General features: G+C 68.8%; 1 protein-coding gene across 4 annotated transcripts; it reads right to left on the reverse strand.

Annotated features, from left to right (window-relative positions):
• Positions 1-516: 516 nt before the first annotated feature.
• PCNX3 (pecanex 3) lies at positions 517-20,277 on the reverse strand. Of its 4 annotated transcripts, none has more exons than XM_051827945.3 (35): positions 19,987-20,277; positions 19,510-19,697; positions 19,199-19,298; positions 19,045-19,084; positions 18,863-18,958; positions 17,571-18,698; positions 16,749-16,869; positions 16,490-16,668; positions 16,124-16,214; positions 15,611-15,746; positions 14,407-14,567; positions 13,398-13,551; positions 13,071-13,103; positions 12,521-12,692; positions 12,325-12,435; positions 11,991-12,082; positions 11,731-11,840; positions 11,522-11,627; positions 11,326-11,418; positions 11,033-11,183; positions 10,016-10,160; positions 9,576-9,753; positions 8,653-8,761; positions 8,408-8,537; positions 8,101-8,159; positions 7,793-8,008; positions 7,037-7,290; positions 3,386-3,616; positions 3,121-3,224; positions 2,748-2,895; positions 2,431-2,661; positions 2,007-2,281; positions 1,620-1,750; positions 1,244-1,545; positions 517-1,170 (listed from the first exon to the last, which is right to left on the reverse strand). In XM_051827945.3, the coding sequence occupies exons 1-35, from the start codon at positions 20,137-20,139 to the stop codon at positions 976-978; spliced, it is 6,123 nt and encodes a 2,040-aa protein (XP_051683905.2). In that variant the 5' UTR covers positions 20,140-20,277; the 3' UTR covers positions 517-975. The 4 variants fall into 4 exon arrangements, with proteins under 4 accessions (XP_051683905.2, XP_069924596.1, XP_069924602.1 ...); XM_070068495.2 differs by having other exon boundaries at positions 522-1,170; positions 14,407-14,528; positions 16,490-16,665; XM_070068501.2 differs by having other exon boundaries at positions 522-1,170; positions 16,490-16,665.
• Between the last annotated feature and the right edge of the window lie 65 nt (positions 20,278-20,342).

Here is a 20,342-nt window from a genome sequence, read left to right on the forward strand (position 1 = left end):
CTGCGGCGGCGGGAAGCAGCAGCTCTGGCGGGAATCCAGGCCCAGGGGTGGTCAGCGCCACGCGGTGTCCGAAGCCCGGCCCGGGGGGTGCTGGGGGGCCTCTGCCACCCTCGGCCTTGGCCTGTGTCCTCGCTGAGAAACGGCAACAAGTGCCCCAGGACCCCGAGCGCAGAGCCCCGGGCACACGGACAGCAGGTGCCTCCGGGCGCTCGCTGCCTCGTTTCTTCCTAAAGCACCGTATACGGGTGCTGCCAGCGCCCTACGGCTCCTATCACCCGGGCTCCCGGGAAGGGCTTCGGCCGAGGTCGAGGCTGACAGCCGTAGGAGCCCAGGAGCAGGAAGTGTGGGCGTCTGGAGGCGGGAAGCTGACGCAAGACCTCCAGACCAAGGCTTGAGAAGGGGACCCAGGCCCGCCTCGGCCCCACCTGCCTGACCCTGCCCGCCCCTCACCCCGTCAGCCGGCCACCTCCTCCACCTCGTACCCACCATTCCCCACCGGAAGAAGAAACTGCCGACCAAAATCAAAAATAGTGTTATTAATTCTGGTGTCTCCAAAGCACGGGAAAAAAAAGGAAAAAAAAATGACCAAAAAAAAAAAAAAAAAAAAGAAAGAAACCACCCTTGCCACATGTCCGGCCCCAGGTCCTGGCCACGAGGACCGCCCCACGGACAGCGCAGGCCCAGGGGCTGAGTCGGTCCACAGGGGCTCAACGTGGGACCAGCCCCACGGGTTTGGCTCCAGGCCCTGGCTGGGAGGCCGACCCCCTCACATTGGGGAGCCCAGGCCAAGGACTAGGGATGAGGTCAGGGGTCACAGTCCTGGCCGTCAGTTCTAGGACTCTGGCTGACACAGCCAGAGGTCAGGGTTCAGACGGGGGAGCCCAGGCCACTCCGTTCTGTGGTCCAGCAGAGAGGGCCAGAGGCTGCAGAGGGTTGGGTCCGAGTCAGGGACAGGGTCCGGTGGGCGCCGGCCGCTCAGTACTGGTGCTCCAACAAGGGCTGGGCGGCCGGGCTCTCGCGCTCCTTGGCAGGGGCTGGCCAGTCCGCCGGGGCCCCGGCGGGCGTGCCGCTCTCAGCGACACCGCTGTCCAAGCAAGGGGTGTCCTGGGCTGCTCTGGGGGGCGAGGCCTCGGCGCAGGCGTCCGGGCTGAGGCTGAGGTCCAGAGGCGCCTGGGGGAGAGCAGACAGGCAGGTGGGCGAGCGCCCGAGCCCCCAGGACCCGGCCCTCCCGTAGGCCCCTTACCTGAGATTTGGGGGTGCCTCCTTTGGGGCTCCCTGAGGCTGGCTCCCCATCGGATCCTCCCAGCCCCTTCCGACCCCCAAGGCTCCACTTCCCACTGGGTCCCTCGGAACTGAGGAGCCCAGGGCCAGGGGGCCGTGAGGGTCGGGGACCCTCAGCAGGGGCAGGCGAGGCGGGGGGCGGTCCAGGGAGCCGAGGGGGAGGCCACTGCAGCGAGGGGGGGGGCCGCCCATCCCCGGAGCCAGAGCTCAGGGGTGGCTGTGGCCCCCAGCCAGGGCCCGGTGGGAGGGGCTGGTCACCGCTGCCTGTGGGGGCAGATAAGAGCAGACGCTTCAGCCGGCGCCCTCGCCACCGCGGGGCCAGCCCGCCCGCTGCTCACCTGCTGCGTTCTCGGGCGTGGGCTGTGCCAAGGGGGGGTTACTGCTGAGCGAGGTCAGGCCGCCCCCACCGCAGTCTGCCTCATCCACGTTGCCGCCGCTGTTGCAGCCGGCGCCGCAGCCCTTGTGAAGCCTGTGGGGGGAGGGGCGGAGGGGGTCGAGGCGACAGGGCTGAGGCAGGGGCCGCACGAGCACAGGTCCCAGCCCGGGACAGCCCCGGGACGGCCCCGGGCCCCGGCGTCGCCCTCCCTGATCAGATTCCACAGCCAGGCGGGGGGGGGGGGCACCCTGACTGCGCTGCAGCCGGCGGGGGAGGCGACACCTGCGGGGGGTGCGGGGGCACTTCCTGGCCACGCTCCAGGGGGGCGCGGGCGGGGGTCAGGGCTCACCTCTCCCAGCTGTGCAGGAGCCAGCGGGCGACGGTGCCCAGGCTGACGGGCCCGCCCCACAGCGCGCGCAGCTGCGGGTGGCTGCCGGCCAGCGAGGTGGTGAGCGGCGACACGTAGATGGGGTAGCCGAGCGGCTGGTCGCAGGAGGAGTTGATCATGTTGCGCAGCGCCTGCTTGGCGTTCTGGATGCTGCCGCGCTCGGGGTTCCGGTTGCGCAGAAACACCAGCTCCTGCTGCTGCCCGGCCCACAGGCCACGCACGCACTCCCGGTTCACCTGCGGGCGGCCGCGCGGGGCGGGGTCAGCGGCGGGGCGGGGCCGGGGCCGGGCGGGGCAGCGCAGAGCGGGGCGGGGCCGGGCGGGGCGGATCGGGGTGGGGTGGGTCAGCGGCGGGGCTGGGGGTCAGGGCCGGGGGCCGTCCCCACCTTGATGACGCGGAAGCTGAGATGGCGCCGGTTGAGCATGATGATCTTGTACTCGTCCGAGGCGTCGTCCAGGACATGGCGCAGGGCCAGCAGCGAGGGCGTGTTGCTGAGGATGGCGCTGCGCCAGGCCGGGTCGCCCTCGTGCGAGATGACCAGCCGCTCCTCGTTGGCCGCAATGGCGTCGTACAGTGCCGCCGGCTCCTCGTACTCGTCAGGGGACGTGAAGTGGTCCTGCAGCGCGGAGGGCCGGTCAGGGGCCCTGCCCTGGGGAGAGGCCGCATCGCCCTCCTGCCCGCCCACCGGCACACCCTCCCCACCTGGTGAAGCTTCAGGGCCATGCGGACCCCAGGCGCCACCACGCGGTGCAGCAGGTCCATGTCGGCGAAGACCCACTCGTCCCGCGGGGAGGTGATGCGGAAGTCCCCCTTGAACAGGGCGTGCAGCCCGTACAAGAAGGGCTCCAGGCTGGCGGGGAAGGAGGAGCCGGGAGGTGGGCATGGGGGCGGGGAGGAGCCGGGGCCTCAGGCTGCCGTGACCCGAGCTGAAACCCCTGCCCGGTTTCCCCGTCGTGCGGGGCGTCTGCCCACGAGCCTCACAGAGCCTGGGGACCGGAAGGCGCCCCGCCCACGCAGAGGGGCTACAGGGAGAAGAGTGTGGCGTAAGAGGCCCAGCTGCACCCACCACACTCACCTGGCCGACATGCTGTGAGAGGCGGTCCCCAGGGCCCGGCGGCCCAGCACGCACAGGCCGAAACACAGCGTCACCAGCGGTGAGTTCCAATCCTGCTCCACAGGCTGTGAGAGAGACCCCCATCCCCAGAGCTCAGCTCAGACCTGGGACAAAACAGGTGGGTGGGGGCCGGCAGCCCGGGGCCCAGGCCTGGGGGGGGGGGTGCTCAGAGCAGAGACGTGGGCGAGCCCTGGTTCCCAGAGCCCCAGGGTGGTGGCGCCCCAACCTGGCCACGCCGGGAGGCGCAGTACTGGATCCACTCGAGGTGCACGGCGCAGAAGGAGGGCAGCGAGAGACCAGAAAGCCGGAGGTCGTAGTCCTCGTCCACACTCAGCGAGAAGGTGGGGTCCGAGTCAGCGTAGCCGGGGGCCCGCACAGGCCGCAGGGCGGTGGCGATGCCCTCGTGGCTCAGCCAGGACTCCAGCTTCGGGGAACGGCTCACGTAGTAGATGATGCTCTGCAGAGGGGGTGGGACAGGGTGGGGACGCCCCGCCCCCGGAGACAGCCTCAGTGCCAGAGGCTTCTCCCCACACCGAGCTAAACACCCACCTCCTCCGGCCCACCTCGGCCCCTCGCCTAGGCCGGGAAGGAGAGGCCATCGCCGGGACAGGGGCTCCCAGGCAGCGTGTGCCTGGCTCCTGGCGCCAGCCCCACACTCTGCCCTGTCTGTAAGGGAAACTGAGGCTCAGGCGGATGCCAGCTTGCCTGATGGCATGTGGCAGGGTGGCCTGGACAGGAATACGAGCCCCCGTGACGCTGTGGGATACAGGAGTCAGGCTGCGGGGGCCAGCACTGTGGCGGGGCGCATCAACCACTGCCTGCGGCACCGCATCCCAAATGGGTGCTGGTTCCCTTCCCGGCTGCTCCACTTCCGATCCAGCTCCCTGACGCGCCTAGCAAAGCAGTGGGAGATGACCCAAGTGCTTGGGCCCCTGGGCTCATGTGGGAGACCCGGAGGAAGCTCCTGGCTGCAGACTGGTGCAGCTCCGGCCGTTGTGGCCACTTGGGAGTGAACAGTGGCGAGACCACCTCTGTCTCTGCACCCACCCCTGCCCTGTAACTCTGCGTCCACTCAGCCAGGCGGAAGTCAGGCCGGCGCAGCAGGCCCAGAGGCCTACGGGCCGGGGCCCAGGGCTCGTCAGGCAGCTGAAGCGCAGGAGTCCTAAGGTCCCCCTCAGAAAACAGAGCACCACTGCTGTGCCCCCGGCTAGTGGCTCCTGGCCCCCTCACTGTCATTACGCTTTAAAAGATTTATTTATTTACTTGAAAAGCACAGTTGGAGGGGAAGACGGATCTTTCATCTCCTAGTTCACTCCCCAGATGGCCCACAAGTCAGGACTAGGACAGGCCGAAGCAAGCATCGAGGAACTTGGGGGCGGCGCTGTGGCGCTGCAGGTAAAGCCACCGCCTGCAGTGCCAGCATCCCATATGGGCACCGGTTCGAGTCCCGGCTGCCCCACTTCGATCCAGCTCTCTGCTATGTTCTGGGAAAGCAGTGGAGGATGGCCCAAGTGCTTGGGCCCCTGCACCCGCGTGGGAGACCTGGAGGAGGCTCCTGGCTCCTGGCTCCGGATCTGCGCAGCTCCGGCCGTTGCAGCCAATTGGGGAGTGAACCAGTGGATGGAAGACCTCTCTCTCTCTCTCTCTGTGCCCCTCCTTCTCTTTCTGTGTTGCTCTGACTTCCAAGTTTTAAAAAAAAAAGGAGAATCCAGGAACTCCATCCAGGTCTCCCCCAAGGGTAGAAGCAGTCGGAGCCTTGGGCCATCCTCCGCTGCCTTAAGCCGGGCCAGAAGCAGAGTAGCTGGGGCTCAAAGGACACAGCTCCGCGGGCGGCAGCTTCACTGGCTGTGCCACGCTAGCCCCCGGGCCCCTGAACAGGCCCTGCTGGTTTCCAGCACAGTGGACACAGCCTCGGGAGGGCCAGGGCTGGCCCAGCAGGGGCATGGCAGTGCAGGCTGGGAACTGGCGGCCAATGTGGTGGTGGGGAATCTGTGTGCCAACCCGAGACGGAGCAGATGGGACTGGCGCTTTGCCTGGGGATGGGTGGGAGGGCGCCGCAGCTGGCCGTAAACAGAGGGCACCAGGCAGCAGGTGTCCAGCAGGGCACGGCGCGGGGAGGCCGAGTCGGCAAGATGACTGGGAACAAGCTAGGAAGGTCACGGGCTGCAGACAGCGCCCAGGGACAGGGGCTCTGCAGCGCCAGCCTGCCACCCCCTTGCCAAACCTCATGGGGTGAGCGGTGCAGCAAGGCTGGGGGCAGCTTCGGCTTCCGGCCCCCCCGCCCGGGGAGCGGCTCTGCAGGCCGGGCTCCACCACAGCCCCAGGACACTCAGGAACGGCACATTTGGAAACTGGCCGCTTGCCAAGGGTTCACTTTCGCCACCACCACTGTGCTCTGTGACACAACCCTCGCAGTGGCTGTCAGGAGGAAAGGGAGACCCAGGTCCAGCACCGGTAATGGTGCCAGCCTGCGAGCCCAAGCCACGGAGCAGCTCCGACCTCGCGGTCAGCGCCTGGCCAGAAGCAGGGGCGTGTCTGAGCCAGAGATTCCTCGCTGGCCCCGCCTCCTCCGAAACCACTCAAGGGTACGGCTGGGGAGAGCTGGGAGGAGCCCCAGGCCGGGCCCGGCTGCAGCTGGATGTAGGGCCAATCTCAGGCCACAGGGCTGGACTGCACTCCCGACTCCCAGGGCCAATGCTGCAGAGCGCGGCCGGGCCTGGCCTACCTCGAAGGCTGGCGAGGACGTGCCCCTACACTGGCCCAGGCCCTGCCCCCGCAGCCCTGACCCATCCCCAGGTCTGCAGAGCCTGCCCAGGCCCCCGGGCACCGCCAGCTGGCTGATTCTGTCCAGCCTCTGAGGCAGCCAAAGCGGTGGCAAGTTGGCCTCCCCAAGGGAATAACCCCGGTGGGTGCCTGAGGCACCGGAAGCCACCCAAGGCCTGAGCAGACTCGCAGGAGGCAGCAGTAACCTGGGCAAGGTCGCCGCCCTCAGATGGGTCAGCACCACATCCCTAGACCACAGCCTCGTTCCTGGTGAGGGCCACCATGGGCCGCTCTCCCTCCTGCAGGACTCCTGGGGGACAGTGACGGAAACCACAGCTCCTCTGACGTGTGACACAGCTGAGACCTTCGAGGGAGCAAGGCGTAGCTGGGGCTGCTTGGGACTCGCCAGAGGGAACCTGAGGTGAGCAGCCCACTGCCTGAAAGGACACAGGGGGTCCTGGGCTGTGACCATCACCCCCCCGATGCCCACGGCACTCACAGAACCAGAGCGCCTGCACTCCTCCAGGGAGAGTATGGCACAGCAGGGGTGACGTTCCAGGCCACTGCCCCGAGCCCTTCCGCAGGCCACACTGTGCTTCCTCAACCCCCGCTGTCCCAGCACATCTCAAGACCCGCGGGCCTGGCTTGGCGCCCCCAGGCCCACCACTTCACTCCCATGCTGGGAGACCTGAGGCTCCCCTCGGAGGGGTGTGAACCTCCCAGCCAGAGCTCGGCCCGTGGTAAGCACCCCTGCCCCGTGGCTGCACCTGCCATCACCGTGCGAGAATGCTGCTAGCAGTGTCTGCCGGGTGGGGTGGGGGTGGGTGGCCTCCAAGGCTGGCCTCAGCAAACGCCCTCCTGGGAGTGGCAGCCCAGTGAGAATCCACGCTCGTGCTGTGCACCTGCCCCGCGCACACTGCCAAGCAGGCCTCCAGGAGGAGCGAGCGCCTGGACCGAGTACCCGATCCCCCGAGCCACACCAGGCCTCCGGGGCCTGCGGTCGCAAGTGGCACTTGGAGGGTGCTTCGCTGAGGCCCGTGCATGCCCGAGCCCCGGAAGACAGGCGGGGCAGGCTGCGGCCGGTGCGCTCAGGCCGGCCCGCCGCCTGCCGTACCTTCACGTAGTAGGTGATGAGGATCTTGCGGAGGTCAAAGACCTGCAGCATGGAGGCGGCGTTGTTGTCGCTGATGCTGTAGCCCTCCAGCACGTACTTGCTGGCCGTCACCTCCCAGGCCAGCCAGCGCTGCCCGAAGGCGGCGTTGAAGGACAGCACGCGCGGCAGGTGGCCAGGCTCGCAGCAGCAGCAGCCCTCGTCCTCCTCCACCCCCTCGGTGATGGCCTCCACCTCCCGCTGCTGGCAGTAGGTGCCTGTGGGAGGGACACCCTGGCAGCGGCCGCGAGGACAGCCCTGCTGCCCCCTGCCAGCACCCAGCACCCAGCACGGCGCCTGAGGCCGGCTGCCCCCTCCTCCCCCGCAGGACTCCGCGTGTCCCCTTTCTCCTGACTTCCCGCAGCCACACCAGGGCAGGGTGGAGGGCACCGGGGTCCGGCTGAAATGCACAGGGCAGGGATCTGCTCGAGCCCCCAGCCCTCGCACCCGGGGGCCTCTTCTGAAGCTGGCGTCCGACGGGGGAGGCTGCCTCACTGGGGGTCCCGCCGCGCCTGATCACGGCCTCGCCTGACACCAGAGGAGCCAGGAGGGCCTGGCAGGAGAACCCAGAGCTCCGGGCCCCAGCTCCCCACAGTGCCGTGCAGCCACTCGGGACCCAGGGTCAGGGAGGGGACAGGGCAGAGCGGGACTGAGCACCAGCCTCCCGGCACCGTCTCGGGGCCACGCCTGCCCCCTCCCAGTCCCGGCCCCGCAGCTCACCCCGGAACTCAAGGCCACGCAGCTGGAAGGTGACCAGGCCATTGCCAACCTCGATGAGGTGCACGAGGGCGTTGAGGTAGTCGGAGGCCAGGACGAAGCAGTCGCCGGGGCCGTAGTTGCCCCAGCGGCCCAGCACCAGGTCCCCGCACAGCGTGTGCTGCAGAGAGCGCGTCAAGTGCTCGTAGAAGATGGAGTTGAGGTTGTTGTCGTCAGCGCCTGGGGACGCGGCAGACAAGGGACCGGGTGACGAGGGAGCAAGCTCCCGCCCTGGGGAGGACCGGCCCCCAGCACGCTGGGCGGGGACCCACCGGGGTTCCGGTCCAGCTGGGTGACGAGGCGGGTGTTGGAATGATCCACGCGCTTAGTGCTGCTCCGGGAGAGAACGACAGTCGCTGACCACGCAGGTGACAACGTCCACCAACGTCCACCGCCCCGCAGCGAGCCCGCTGGGCCCCGGCCCTGCCCAGCAGGGTCCCTCGAGGCCCACTCCTGAGCGCCGAGATCACGTATCCACAACGGCCCCAGCACACCGACGAGGAAGCACAAGTTCAGGGACGGGCGCCCCACAGCCCAGCCCCGCCCCGCCCTCCCCGCTGCGGGCTCCGCGGGCCTCACTTGTAGTCCCGCTCCCAGAACTTGAGAGGCCTGGCGTAGGACATGATGAAGACGGCGCTGCCCAGCAGGGGGTTGAGCGGCGTGGAGAAGAGCCCCGAGAGCAGGGCCTGCACGAACAGCATGGCCGAGTCTGCGCGCGAGTCAAGGAGGCGGCGGCAGCCCAGGGCCCTCCCGCCCCCCGCCCCCCGCCCCGGCCACAGCCCTCCTCGCACTCCCCAGCCAGACCGCAGGCGGCAGCCGGATACGTGGCACAGCAAAGGGCTGGGCGAAGGCGTGGAAGGCCGAGCCCCAGGTGATCTGCCAGGGGGCGATGTAGGTGAGCACGAACCGCAGCTTGTACAGCAGGTCCCAGAGCTGGCGGAGTCGGCCCGAGGTGAGAGACACACGGGTCACACACGGGGTCACACAGTCACACTCAGGGTCACACAGTCACACACGGGGTCACACAGTCACACACGGGGTCACCGCGGAGGTGGCGTCTGCACAGCCCCCAGGCTTCATTCAGGCCACGTGGGACCAAGCTCAAGGCCACTCCCAGCCCTTTCTCTTTGAACTTGGCTCCAGGCACCTGACACCAATACAACCCTGAACAGCTCTGGGGGGCACTAGCCATTCAGTTCACACAGTGATCCTGGGAGCTTCTTCCTGCTGGCCCATGGCACAGATGGGGAAGCCCAGGGTCAGGAAGACGGGAGAGGGTAACTCGTGTGGCCTGTGCCATGGACACCTGCCACGCTGGAGCAGCCTGCGTGGCGCCCCCGGCACCACTGCGAGCCGCCCTGAGCAGGAACCACCGGGAAGGGCATGTGCACACTCGGGCCCTGTGCCTCCTGAAACAGCTCTGAACAGCTCTCCAGGGCTGCGCTGGCGGAGGACAGAGCCCAGGGGTCAGGTCCCGGAGAACGGTGGGTCCCGACTGTCCTAACTGCTTCCGAGGGTGGCAGTCGGGGGATCAGACAGACCCGGGGTCGAGGCCTGGCCAACTCACTCTCGGGAGGACCAAGGCAACTCACGCCTCCTGTCTAAGCCTCGGTCCTGTCTAGAGAGCGGGAGGAGGCCGACAGCAGGGCTGGCCCGGGGCAGCGGGGCCAGGGCTCGGCCTGGGCTAAGCCTCCCCCAGCCAAGCAGACGGCTTGGCAGCCGGGCGCCTGGGCCAGTCACCGCTCACCTTGCTGCACAGCAGGGACATGAGGAAGTAGTCGAGCAGAAAGCCCTGGGAGAGGCGTGGGTAGTCGAAGTGGAAGAGCAGCACAGTGAAGGCCAAGGTCAGGTACTGCTGGGGCGGGCAGCAGAAGGCCGAGCGCAGCAGCTTCAGCCCAGCCACGGTCATCAGCAGCGCCCGGCAGCTGTGGATGACGGGCAGACAGCAGGCGCTGGGTGGGTACAGGTGACCTCGGTCATCCCTCTCCTACCCTGGCCTGAGTGCAACCCCAGGCCTCAGCTCTGCTGGGCCAGCGACCCTCAGTCTGCCCCCTACGGGCGGTGAAGGGGGGCACATCGGCTTTCAAAAGGGCAGGCGCTTCAATGGACAGTGTCTATTTCCCTATGGGCCTCGGTTTCCCCTACATCAAGTGGGAAGGGAGGGGACGGGATGTGGGGGGTCCTCACTGCAGGCAGAACTTGTCTGGGTGGCTGACGACAGTGTGGGCGTCCACCGTAAGGGCGTGCAGCACCACGGCAGGGTAGATGAGGTACTTCTCCACGCACTGCAGGCCGGCGTACAGCTTCTCGAACCACATCACCTGGGCGGCACCTGCCACGAGAGGCGGAGCTGCCGGCCGGCCCTGGCCCTCCCCAAGGGCGGGCAAGCCAGGGGCTGTGCTGGCTCCTAGAGACTTGGGGCAGGGTGGGGTGGGGCTGGGAGGTGGCAGGACACGGCGGGGGCCAGGGCAGACCGCCCGCCCTGTTCTGCTGTCTGCGGAAACACGGCTGACAGGGAACTCGATGCCCGTGAGGGGCAGCAAGGGCCACGCTGCCTGGGATCGCGGGCTGCAGGCCTTTCTGAGGGGCATCCCCCTGGTGGGAGCTAACCCCAGACACACGGGGATGCTGACCTGGGGTGGGGGGCAAAAATCTCCCTCTCCCGCTGCTTACAGAAATAAGGACCGTGACCTCCACAGGACAACCTCCCACTGCTTACAGAAATAAGGACCGTGACCTCCACAGGACAACCTCCCACTGCTTACAGAAATAAGGACCGTGACCTCCACAGGACAAAGCACAGTGTTTAAACACGGGCCGGAGCTTTTCTGACAGCACTACACAGCTCAGCGAAAACCCACAGCAGGCAGCTCCCCCCACAGCACGCAGCGTGCCCCCTGGACAAGAGGCTCCCGCAGGGCTCTGGACCTCCACTTCCAGTGCCAAGACGGCAGGAGAGGGCTGGCGCAGGCAAGGGGGGGGCACGGAAGGCCTGAGCCAGGCACGATGAGAGTGGGCAGAGACAGGACAGGGAAGGGACAGCAGCAGGGCAGACCAGGGTCAGCACACAGAGGGTGGCATGGGCAGAGGCTGCCCCCTGCTGGCAGCTCAGGCTCGAGAGCTACAGCTCCCACCAGGCAGCAGCTCCAGCCAGAGCCGATGCCCAGGCCCGGCCAGGCCAGCAGGGCAGGAGGGTGCACTCACCACGCACTTCGTACTGGCTGTACTCCAGCGGCTTGAGCACGGGCTGAGAGAGGCAGAACCAGGGCAGCTGCTTGCGGAGCTGCGGCAGCAGGTAGTGGGTGAAGAAGCCCACGGCCCCGGCCAGCGCGTACAACACGAAAGCCAGCACTGACTGCAAGACGGAGGGGCGGGGCTCAGGCCAGGCGCACAGGCCCAGGGGCCGCGGGGACCACCTGGCCCAGGCTGGGAAGAAGCTGCCCGGGGCCCCTGGGCTGCCAAGACCAAGGGCAAGGACCCGGCTGGACCACACGCACCTTCAGCGCGATGAAGACGGTGCTGGCACTGATGGCGAAGGTAAGCACGGCGATCAGCACACACATCACCAGGTCGGAGTGCAGGACCTCCCGCTGCAGGTCAGAGAGCAGCGTGGCTGCCCACAGCCACCCAGGACCCCGCACCTGCTGCCACCTCCCAGCCACGGCCCCGCGGCCTCCTGGTCCCGCCTCGTACCACCGACTGGCGCATCTTGTCTGGCAGCGGGTCCGGGGGCTCGGCTCGGGCTGTCTCCAGGCTGCGCTCCTCCAGCTCCGGGAAGACCTTGCTCCGGATCAGAGACCTGCGGGCGAGCAGGAGTCGGGAGAAGACGGGTCAGTGGGCGCCGGGAACGTGCAGACCCGCGGGCCCAGCACCCTCGCCACACGCGGACACGCAGCACCCACCAGAGCACGGTGGGGTCGCTGCTCTGCCGGCTCAGGTGGTAGGACAGCGCCACCAGCAGGCCACAGAAGACGGAGAAGAGGACAGGGACGTGCTGCTCCGGCCACGGGGACTGGGGAGAGAGCCGCGCTGGTCAGGGAAGGCGAGGGCGCGTGTAGGGGCTGCAGGGGCCCCCGTCTGAGAAGCCACTGCCGGGCCCAATCCACAGCCCTGTCCCAGCCGCTCCCAACCTCAGCACGCCCCTGCCCCCAGCCTCCCCTACCTTGATGGCCCCGAGACAGAAGCCATAGAGCAGGGCGGCGGCGAGCAGGCTGCGGGTGAGGCTGAACACTGCGGTGAGGGGGCTCGTGGCGGCTGCGCGGTGGGCAGGGCAGGTGAGACCCAGCTCCTCCGGCTGGATCCCACCTAACGCCTGCCCTGCTGCCCCGACCCGAGGTGGGCCTCCCGGGACACCACCCCGCCTGCTGCTGCCTCTGGTCCCCCACCCAGCCCTGCGAGGACCTCAGAGCTCCCAGCATCCTCTGGTTTAGCCACCTGCCCGGGAGGGGGCCCGGCAAGGACCGCGGGGCAGTCCAAGACCCCCCGGGCCCGCGCACCTGTGCCCCCGAAGCCATGCATGTCTATCTGCTCCAGCAGGTACATGAGGCAGGTGTTGACCTGGGGCAGGAGGCCCAGGAGGAAAACGAACGGGAAGCACAGGGTGAACACTGGCAGGGAGGAGACGAAGGCCCGGTCAGCCCGCCGGCCCCGCAGCCCCCGCCCGCGGCCGCCTCCCCGCTGCGCGAGCCTCACCAGTGGCCACGTCGCGTGCGCAGAAGAAGAAGGAGGCAGAGAAGAGCGTGAGGCCGTACAGGGACACGGGCGGGAAGGGCTGGGCCGCGCCCAGGGCGTCCAGCAGCCAGATGAGCAGGCAGCAGATGCAGAAGTAGACCGGCCGGCTGTACGCGATCACCCAGTTGTGGCCCTGGGGAGGCGGCCGTGAGGAGCCAGGCGCCCCGCGGACCACCCGCCAGGCACCGCACACGTCCACGCACCCAGGTCTGGCCCTGGGGAGGCGGCCGTGAGGAGCCAGGCCCCCCGCGGACCACCCGCCAGGCACCGCACACGTCCACGCACCCAGGTCTGGCCCTGGGGAGGCGGCTGTGAGGAGCCAGGCCCTCCGCAGACCACCCGCCAGGCACGGCACACATCCACGCACCCAGGTCTGGCCCTGGGGCCAAGCTAGAGAGCCTGCCAGAGTAGGGGGGTGGGGGTGGGGAAGCGAGGGAAACCTGCCCCCCCCCCCCGGCCTCAGCCCCTCCCAGGGCCCCCTGACAAGAGGCGCTGCTCCACAGGTACTCACGTGCATGGGAGATGCCGCATCGGGCTGGACGCTCTACGAGAGACGGGGCTACGTTGGCAACGAGAGCTGGTGCCGCCAGAGGGTCAGAGGCCCTGGACCTGCTCAGCTCCACCATGGCGCAGTCCTGGGAGACTGGGGCAGGGCCCTGACCTGTCCTCACTCCGGGGACTTGGTGACTGCACACAGCACGCCACCGCGGGCAGAGGCAATGCTAAGGGGACCAGCAGCACCTGATCTGCTTTCTAGCTCGCTCCCCTCCCAACGGTGGTGGGAGGGGTACGGCTGGGGGACGCTGGGGCTGGGGGGGCGACACGGAAGCAGCCTGACCTTCAGCAGGGAGTACTGGCAGGAGGCGATGACCAGGCAGAACTGGAAGACCCAGATGTCGGTGAAGAAGCCCTTGAGCAGCAGCAGGTAGCCCAGGAAAGCGACCAGGCTGCTCAGGCCCACGCCGAAGACGTTCTCCATCACCCCCCGCGTCCTGCAGAGACCGCCGAGTCAGGGCGCGGCCCTCCGGCCTCACCCTTCTGAGGGGCGTGGGGGACAGGCTCACCTCCAGGCCTCTGTGCCAGCCCCTCCTCTGGAGACCCAAACCTGTGACCTCACGGGAGGCTGGGTGGCGCCTGCTCCAGGAACCCGACCTGTCACTCTCCGCATCCCAGCCTCTGCCCCCCAGAGGCCCTCGGTCCCGGGGCCCGCCCACCTCCCGTCCAGGCTGACAAGCAGCCGTGCAGGTGGCTGCATCATCGTGCACACCGCAGGCAAGCTACCCGTGTGCACAGCAGCACCCCGCCGGCACCCAGTCTCAGCGCTAGGCGAGACCCAAACGGACAGAGAGCCCGGATGTGGTCCCAGGCTCCAGTCTGCTGCAGGGAACAAGTCACCTGACTTTCCCGGCCTCAGCGTCCCCTCAGAAGTGGGAAGTGAGGAACGCAGCATTCAATTCCCAACCAAACCTGACACAGAGGCAAATAAAGCCAAGCGAGCCAGCGGCTTCTGCTGCAAGCAGGACTTGGGAGAGTAGAGATTACTGTAGATACGGCCCCCACCCCACTGCAGCCTGCCCCAGCCCCCCTCCCCACACTGTGCTGCAGATACAGCCCCCACCCCACTGCAGCCTGCCCCAGCCCCCCCTCCCCACACTCTGCCACAGATATGACCCCCACCCCACTGCAGCCTGCCCCAGCACCCCCACTATGCCAGATACGACCCCCACCCCTCAGCCTCCCAGCAGCTTCTGACGCCATGACTGCTTCCACAGGTGCACAAAAGCTGGGAGGCCAGGGTCTGGCGACTGCCCGGCGGGCACCCCAGGGCAAGGCGGAAGGGCACTCACCGGTCCAGCAGGGCCAGCAGGGCGAGCCGCTCATAGCGCACAGAGGTCCAGCGGCCGGGGAGAAGCCAGTACTTGTAGCTGGGCTGGGCGCGGGGCGCGGCCTCCTCCATCAGCGTCTGCTCCTGGGATTCGTGCAGGGAGTCCTGGTCCAGCAGGTCAAACTGCGGTCCCCACAGCCCGGCCATCAGCCCCACCGCCCAGCACACCAGCCTGCACCTCTCAGGTCCCCAGGGGCTGCCAAGGGCTGCAGTCCCCACAGCCCAGCCATCAGCCCCACTGCCCCATGTGGTCCGTCGCAGCCCCCCCCCCCAGCACACAGGCCTGCACCTCTCAGGTCCCCAGGGGCTGCCAGGGGCTGCGGTCCCCACAGCCCGGCCATCAGCCCCACCGCCCCATGTGGTCCGTCGCAGCCCACCCCCAGCACACTGGCCTGCACCTCTCAGGTCCCCAGGGGCTGCCAGGGGCTGTAGTCCCGGGCTGCCCACGCAGGCAGCACATGCGGGTCACAGGGAAATCACACCACCGGGCGCCACCCTGGCACCGTGAGGCCTGGGTGAACGACCTAGCCTCCCGGGGCCCAGCCGCAGGCCTGGCCTGAGGACACAGTGGGGCAGGGTTGCCACCAGCTGCAGGGCACAGCTGCTGGTGCTGTGACGGTTACAAGTGACTCGGGAAGAAGGGGTGGGGCTTCTGCACTGCTCAGTCTGTCTGTGGCCGCCGGTGCTGGTGAGTGAGGGACGCGTTCGTGAGCTTCCCCCAAGCCCTAGGAGCCTGGGCTTTGCACCGTATTCCGGTATTTGCATCCCGGTATTCCCGGGCCGGCCGCATGGCAGCAGCTGCATCGGGATGGGTTCAGCAGGGACAGGAGCACCGCCGACAGCTACGCTGAGACCGGGACACGCACGGGGCCGCCGGGCAGTCACTTGTGGGGAGCGCCGGCAGAGGGGCCAGCGCTCGGTGGGTCTGGCCAACTGAACCGCAACTGTAACAGGCGGTGCTAACGGAAACCCTCTCCAGGACGAGGAGCCGCGAACACGGCCTCTCCAGGCGGGCGGACCCCCGGCTGCGGGGCAGACGCAGTGGAGGCCCCGGAGCTGCTCTCTACACGGCCGCTCCTTCCTGGGGGCCCGGGTCAGTGCCCCGCCCGCCACCAACACCCCTCCCCGCGCCGCCCCTCCCCGCGCCGCCCCGCCCCGCTCCTCACCTCCGGGATCTCCAGGGGCACCCGGCGCACCTGCATGCCCTGCAGGACCACAGGCCTCGGCTGCAGCAGGTTGAGGGCCCCCGCGGCCTCTGGGACATCGGCTGAGTGGAAGCTGGAGGAATGTGAGTGACGGTCCCTGTGGGAACACCACGACAGCAGGGCCTCAGGGGAGTCCGGGAGCAGGCAGGGTTGAGCCGAGCCCAGGCAGGCAGGGCAGCTTGTCCTAAGCCCGAGGGCTCCAGGACAAAAGGACACGAGAGCCAGAAGAGGCAGGCGACATTGGTACCGAGGCCACACTCCCCCATCTGCCTCCCTGGAGGTCAGCCCCAGACATCTGGGAGCTTCCGGCACGGAAGTGTCACGGAGCCAGGAATGCCAGGGCTCCCTGCGGCGCAGCTCTGGGCTTCACCGGTCCCGGTCCTCCCCCGCCCCACCCCAACAGAGGCGAGAACACCCCAGGCTCAGGGGGTCCCAGAAGGCGGCCCACCCGGGACAGGTCCAGCTTGGACTCACCAGGCTCCGTTGGCTGCCTGCTCCCCCTGCTGCCCTACAGGGTTCTCATAGCCGCCTCCGGCCAGGCCAAAGGTGTAAGAACGCCGCACACCTGGGGCAGGGACGTACAGGTGAGGGAGCAGCAGCGCCACCAAGGAGCAAGAACCTCACGCGCGTCCCCCGGGAGGGCAGCCCAGCGCCCAGAGCGCTGGACAGGGAAAGACACCCGCTCCCCTGGACTCCACAGAGCGGGCGGTGAGAACACCCGTGCCTCAGCGACACGGCAAAGGCGGCACCAGGTGACGTGGGTACAGCGCTTGCGCAGGCCAGGCGAGCACCGTGGCGGGAGTGGGAGCTGCAGCGGGCCTGGCTCGGGGAAGGGCTCACCGCTCTCGTCGTAGAAGTAGTGCACGGCGCCCTCGGAGGTGTCGTCGAAGGTGCAGGCCTCGTGCACGGTGGCGCCGGCGCGGGGGAGCAGCAGCGAGGAGGCCAGGTGCAGCGCCGAGGGCAGCGTCAGCGCCCGCGAGTGCGAGGCGGCCCGGCCCCGCTGAGCCTCCTGCAGGCTGCTGGGGAGGCGGGGCCCGGTCAGCGCCAGCCAGGGCCGGCCGCTCCCCACGGCCCCCCGGCCCAGCTGGTGGCTGCTCACCTGGGGGGCGAGCCCATGACGGAGGCCGGGGGCGTGGGGTTGCTGCCTGCGTTGTGACGCCTCCGGATGGCCTGGGTCCGCCTCACGCTGCTGGACGGGTCCCGCTGGCCGCTCTCCTGGGCTGTCAGAGAGAGGCCCCCGAGGGCGAGTTCCAGAGCTGGGGGCGGGGTGGGGGGCAGGACTCCGCCACGAGCTACCGGTCAGGTCTCGTCCAACCAGGTACCGGCTCTGGGGCCCGCCAAGTCACCTAGCCGTTTGTGCCTCTGTTTCCTCATTTGGAAATAACCACAGGGGCCGGCGCTGTGCCGTAGTGGGATAAGCCTCTGCCTGAAGCGCTGGCATCCTATATGGGCGCCGGTTCTAGTCCCGGCTGCTCCTCTTCTGATCCAGCTCTCTGCTATGGCCTGGGATAACAGTGGAGGATGGCCCAAGTGCTTGGGCCGCTGCACCCGTGTGGGAGACCAGGAGGAAGCACCTGGCTCCTGGCTTCAGACTGGCCCACTCCGGCTGTTGTGGCCATTTGGGGAGTGAACCAGCGGGGGGAAGACCTCTCTCTCCCACGCTCTGTAGCCCCACTTCTCAAATTGAAAAAAAACCCACACACAGCATGCACCTGCCCTGCTCCACCAGCGGCCAGGACGACGCGAGCCCTCAGGGAACAGAGGCCCAGGTGCCAACCCCGGCCCCGGGGCCAGGTGCTAAGAGGCTGGGCAGACAGCGCGCCCCAGCGGCCTGAGACAGACGCCGGGCTCACTCTGCCAGGTCTCTGTGCAAGCCCACGCCTCCGGCTGCCCGAACCCCAGGCCGCGGCGCAGCACTCACCTCCGCCCACCGCACCTTCCTCCTGCAGTTCCCCTCGCCAGCCCGGCTGGTTGGCAGCAGGTCCCCTGCGGGCCTCGGCAGGCAGCACGGCGGGCTCTCCGGCAGCCAGCTCCACCCCTGCCTGAGACTCCAGCTCAGCCTTGGAGCCAGCCAGGGGCGCCCTGAGCACATCACCCCCCGCGCCATCCATGCTCAGCACGCGGGCGTGTGTTTTGGCGCTGGCGGTGCTGGGCGTCCGCTGGGTCCCATAGGGCCGTTTGGGGGGCACTGCGGTCCCTTCCTCAGCCCCGGGAGGGGCCCGCCGCTTGCGGGGCCCCCCCGCTGCACCCCGGGAGCTCTCGGGGGAATAGCAGGAGGTAGACGAGGAGCTGCCGGTGCTGTAGCGGCGCTGTGACCGCAGACTGGAAGCCGGGCTCAGCTCACTGCCCTCGCTGGTGTCTTCGTCCTCAAAGAAGCTCCCAGCCTCGAGCAGGGGCCGGCGCGGGGCTCGGCCAGGCGGGGAGTGTCTTCGCAGGGGGGGCCGCCGCGTGCTGGGCCGCAGCAGGGCCAAGTCCTTGGGCCGCACCACCAGGAGCGGCTCAGCAGGTCCCGGCGGCGTCCCTGTTCCGATGACAGTGTCGAAGGAGCGCAGCGTGTCATCCGAGGGGACCCCTGCGTCCGGTGACGCCGGCAGCTCGGCCTCGGAGGGCGGGTCCGTGTCGCTGCCCTCGGGGGCCTGCCCACCGGGCGGGCTGTCCAGGTGGGTGGAGTTGGTCTTCTCGCTCTTGAAGCTGCTCAGGGTCTCCCGGTCAGTGCCGCTGAAGCAGGAGTCCGAGGAGCCGGCTTTCTGCGGCGTGGGCTCGCCGGAGCCGCGCCGCTCCAGGGGCTGGTAGCCGCTGGCCCCCCGGCGCTGCTCCCGGCGGCTGCTGGTCCTCACCAAGGCCCGGTCGGGCCGCGTCAGGGTCAGGAAGCTCTTGCTTAGCTCCTGGCTGAGGCTCCCTTTCAGCAGGGGGCTCATGGGGGTGTCGGCCACGCTGCTCCCGCCCCAGGGGCCTCCATCTCCAGCCAGGGGGGACCGCTCCGAAGAGTCCGTGCTGGGGAGCGAGGGCTCTGGGACAGCGCCCGGGGGTGTCTGCGGAAGGTCTCCAACTGCCAGGAGGGAAACAGAATGAAAGAAGGCACCCTGCCGAGCCTGGGGGCTGAGCGGGTGTCTGGGCCTGCGCCCGTCCCGACAGCCAGCCCAGGATGTCCTGAGACGGAGCATGGCTGGGGCGACTGGACCAGGCCCGCGTCTCCCACCCCCGGCCACTCACGCAGTCTCTCCTGGGAGCTCAGCTGCAGCATCGCTCTGTCGGCCGAGGTCACGATCACATTGTTGCTGCCCTGCTCGCGCACCAGCTCCTTGATGTCTGCAACCAGCGCGCCGGCTGCTTCAGCGGGACCCTGGGAGCCGGGCCACGCCACCCGGTCCCAGCCCTGCGCAGCCTCCGCCTACCTCTGAGGGGTCCAGCATCCTCCATCCGGGGCAGCAGCTCCTGAGCAGGCAGAGGGGCCCGAGGGAGCACACGGGGCGAGAGCTCGGCGCGTGCCCACGCCACAGACGCCTCCAGGGAGAGCGGTGGGACAAGCCAGGGGCTGCGATCACTCACCGAGACCTGGTTGAAGCCGAACACGGAATGCTGGGAACTGCAGCGGACGGGAGGCGTGGAACTCACTTTCCGAAACACCGTCATCTCCACTCCAGGGTCCCTGGGCGGGAAAGAGCGGGAGCTTTGACCCCCCCACCCCTACCTTTCCACGTCACCCCCCAGCAGCCTCATCCCTGCTTCCCCTCCGATCAGCTCCTCGCAAGCCCAGGGCTGGCCGCGGCGCAACCACTCACACCCACCCAGGCGGCCGGCACTCCCCAGGCTCAGGCACAGGCACCAGGAGCCCCCAGCACGCTCTCGGCCCCACCCACCGAGGCGGGTTGCCGTCGCCCTGGGCCGGTTCTTCCTCAGGCTCCCCCACGGTCGAGCTGCGCTTCTCCACAATCTCGCCCTGGTCGAACATGGCGTGCAGGCGATAATTCACCGTCTTGATGGTGGCGAAGATGACGGCCACCACCAGGCAGTACACGCCGGCCACTATCAGGCTGGGGGGCAGGACCTGGAGGGGGCAGCGAGTCAGGTCCCGCCCCCCGGGGTGCACCTGCCACCACCCTCACAGCCGGCCAAGGCGCCAGCCTGAGACCCTACGGGGGCTCTGTCTCCCACTTAACAGCAGAAAAACACGAACAGAGGGGCTCAAGGTCACCCAGCCCAGGAGAGGAAGACACTCGGCTCAGCTCCACACGTTCAAACTCTGCAGCCACTTGGGTCCCCGCCCCCCAGCGCCCCAGGGCCCGGCCGCAGAGCCCGCCAGGCTGCCCGCCCTCCGGGACCGGCCGCCGTCTCACCATGTACAGCAAGAAGGGAAAAGTGAGCAGGAAGATCCAGACATAGAGGTGGAAGCAGTTGGAGAAGGTGCTCTGGTGCGGGTCGAAGAACCAGCCGCCGGTGAGCGAGGCCCACACCCCCTGGCGCAGGATCTGCAACACCTGAGACCCCATGGCCCCGCCGCTGCTGCGCGCGCCCCGCGCCCGGGACCCTCATGGGGGCGGCCCCCGGCCCATGCCCCGCCTGGCGCCCGAGGGCCCGGGGGCCCGGCCTCGCGCTCACGCCATGGCCTCCCCCAGCGGGGGAGGGGAGATCGGCGGGCCGAGGGTGCGGGCAGGGGGCGGGGCCGTCAAGGGGACAAGGACCGGGCGCAGGG

This window comes from Oryctolagus cuniculus, chromosome 1 (genome assembly GCF_051225735.1).
Source record: "Oryctolagus cuniculus isolate XC-2025 breed Fujian yellow rabbit chromosome 1, ASM5122573v1, whole genome shotgun sequence".
Taxonomy (NCBI): domain Eukaryota; kingdom Metazoa; phylum Chordata; class Mammalia; order Lagomorpha; family Leporidae; genus Oryctolagus; species Oryctolagus cuniculus.

Excerpts from the sequence above, each read along its gene's own strand:
- PCNX3 (XM_051827945.3), bottom strand. The coding sequence starts at position 20,139 with ATGGGGTCTCAGGTGTTGCAGATCCTGCGCCAGGGGGTGTGGGCCTCG. Across the intron at positions 8,160-8,407 it reads TTCTGGGAGCGGGACTACAA|CACTAAGCGCGTGGATCATT; the intron begins GTGAGGCCCGCG and ends CTCCCGGAGCAG. Across the intron at positions 2,896-3,120 it reads TCTCACAGCATGTCGGCCAG|CCTGGAGCCCTTCTTGTACG; the intron begins GTGAGTGTGGTG and ends CTTCCCCGCCAG.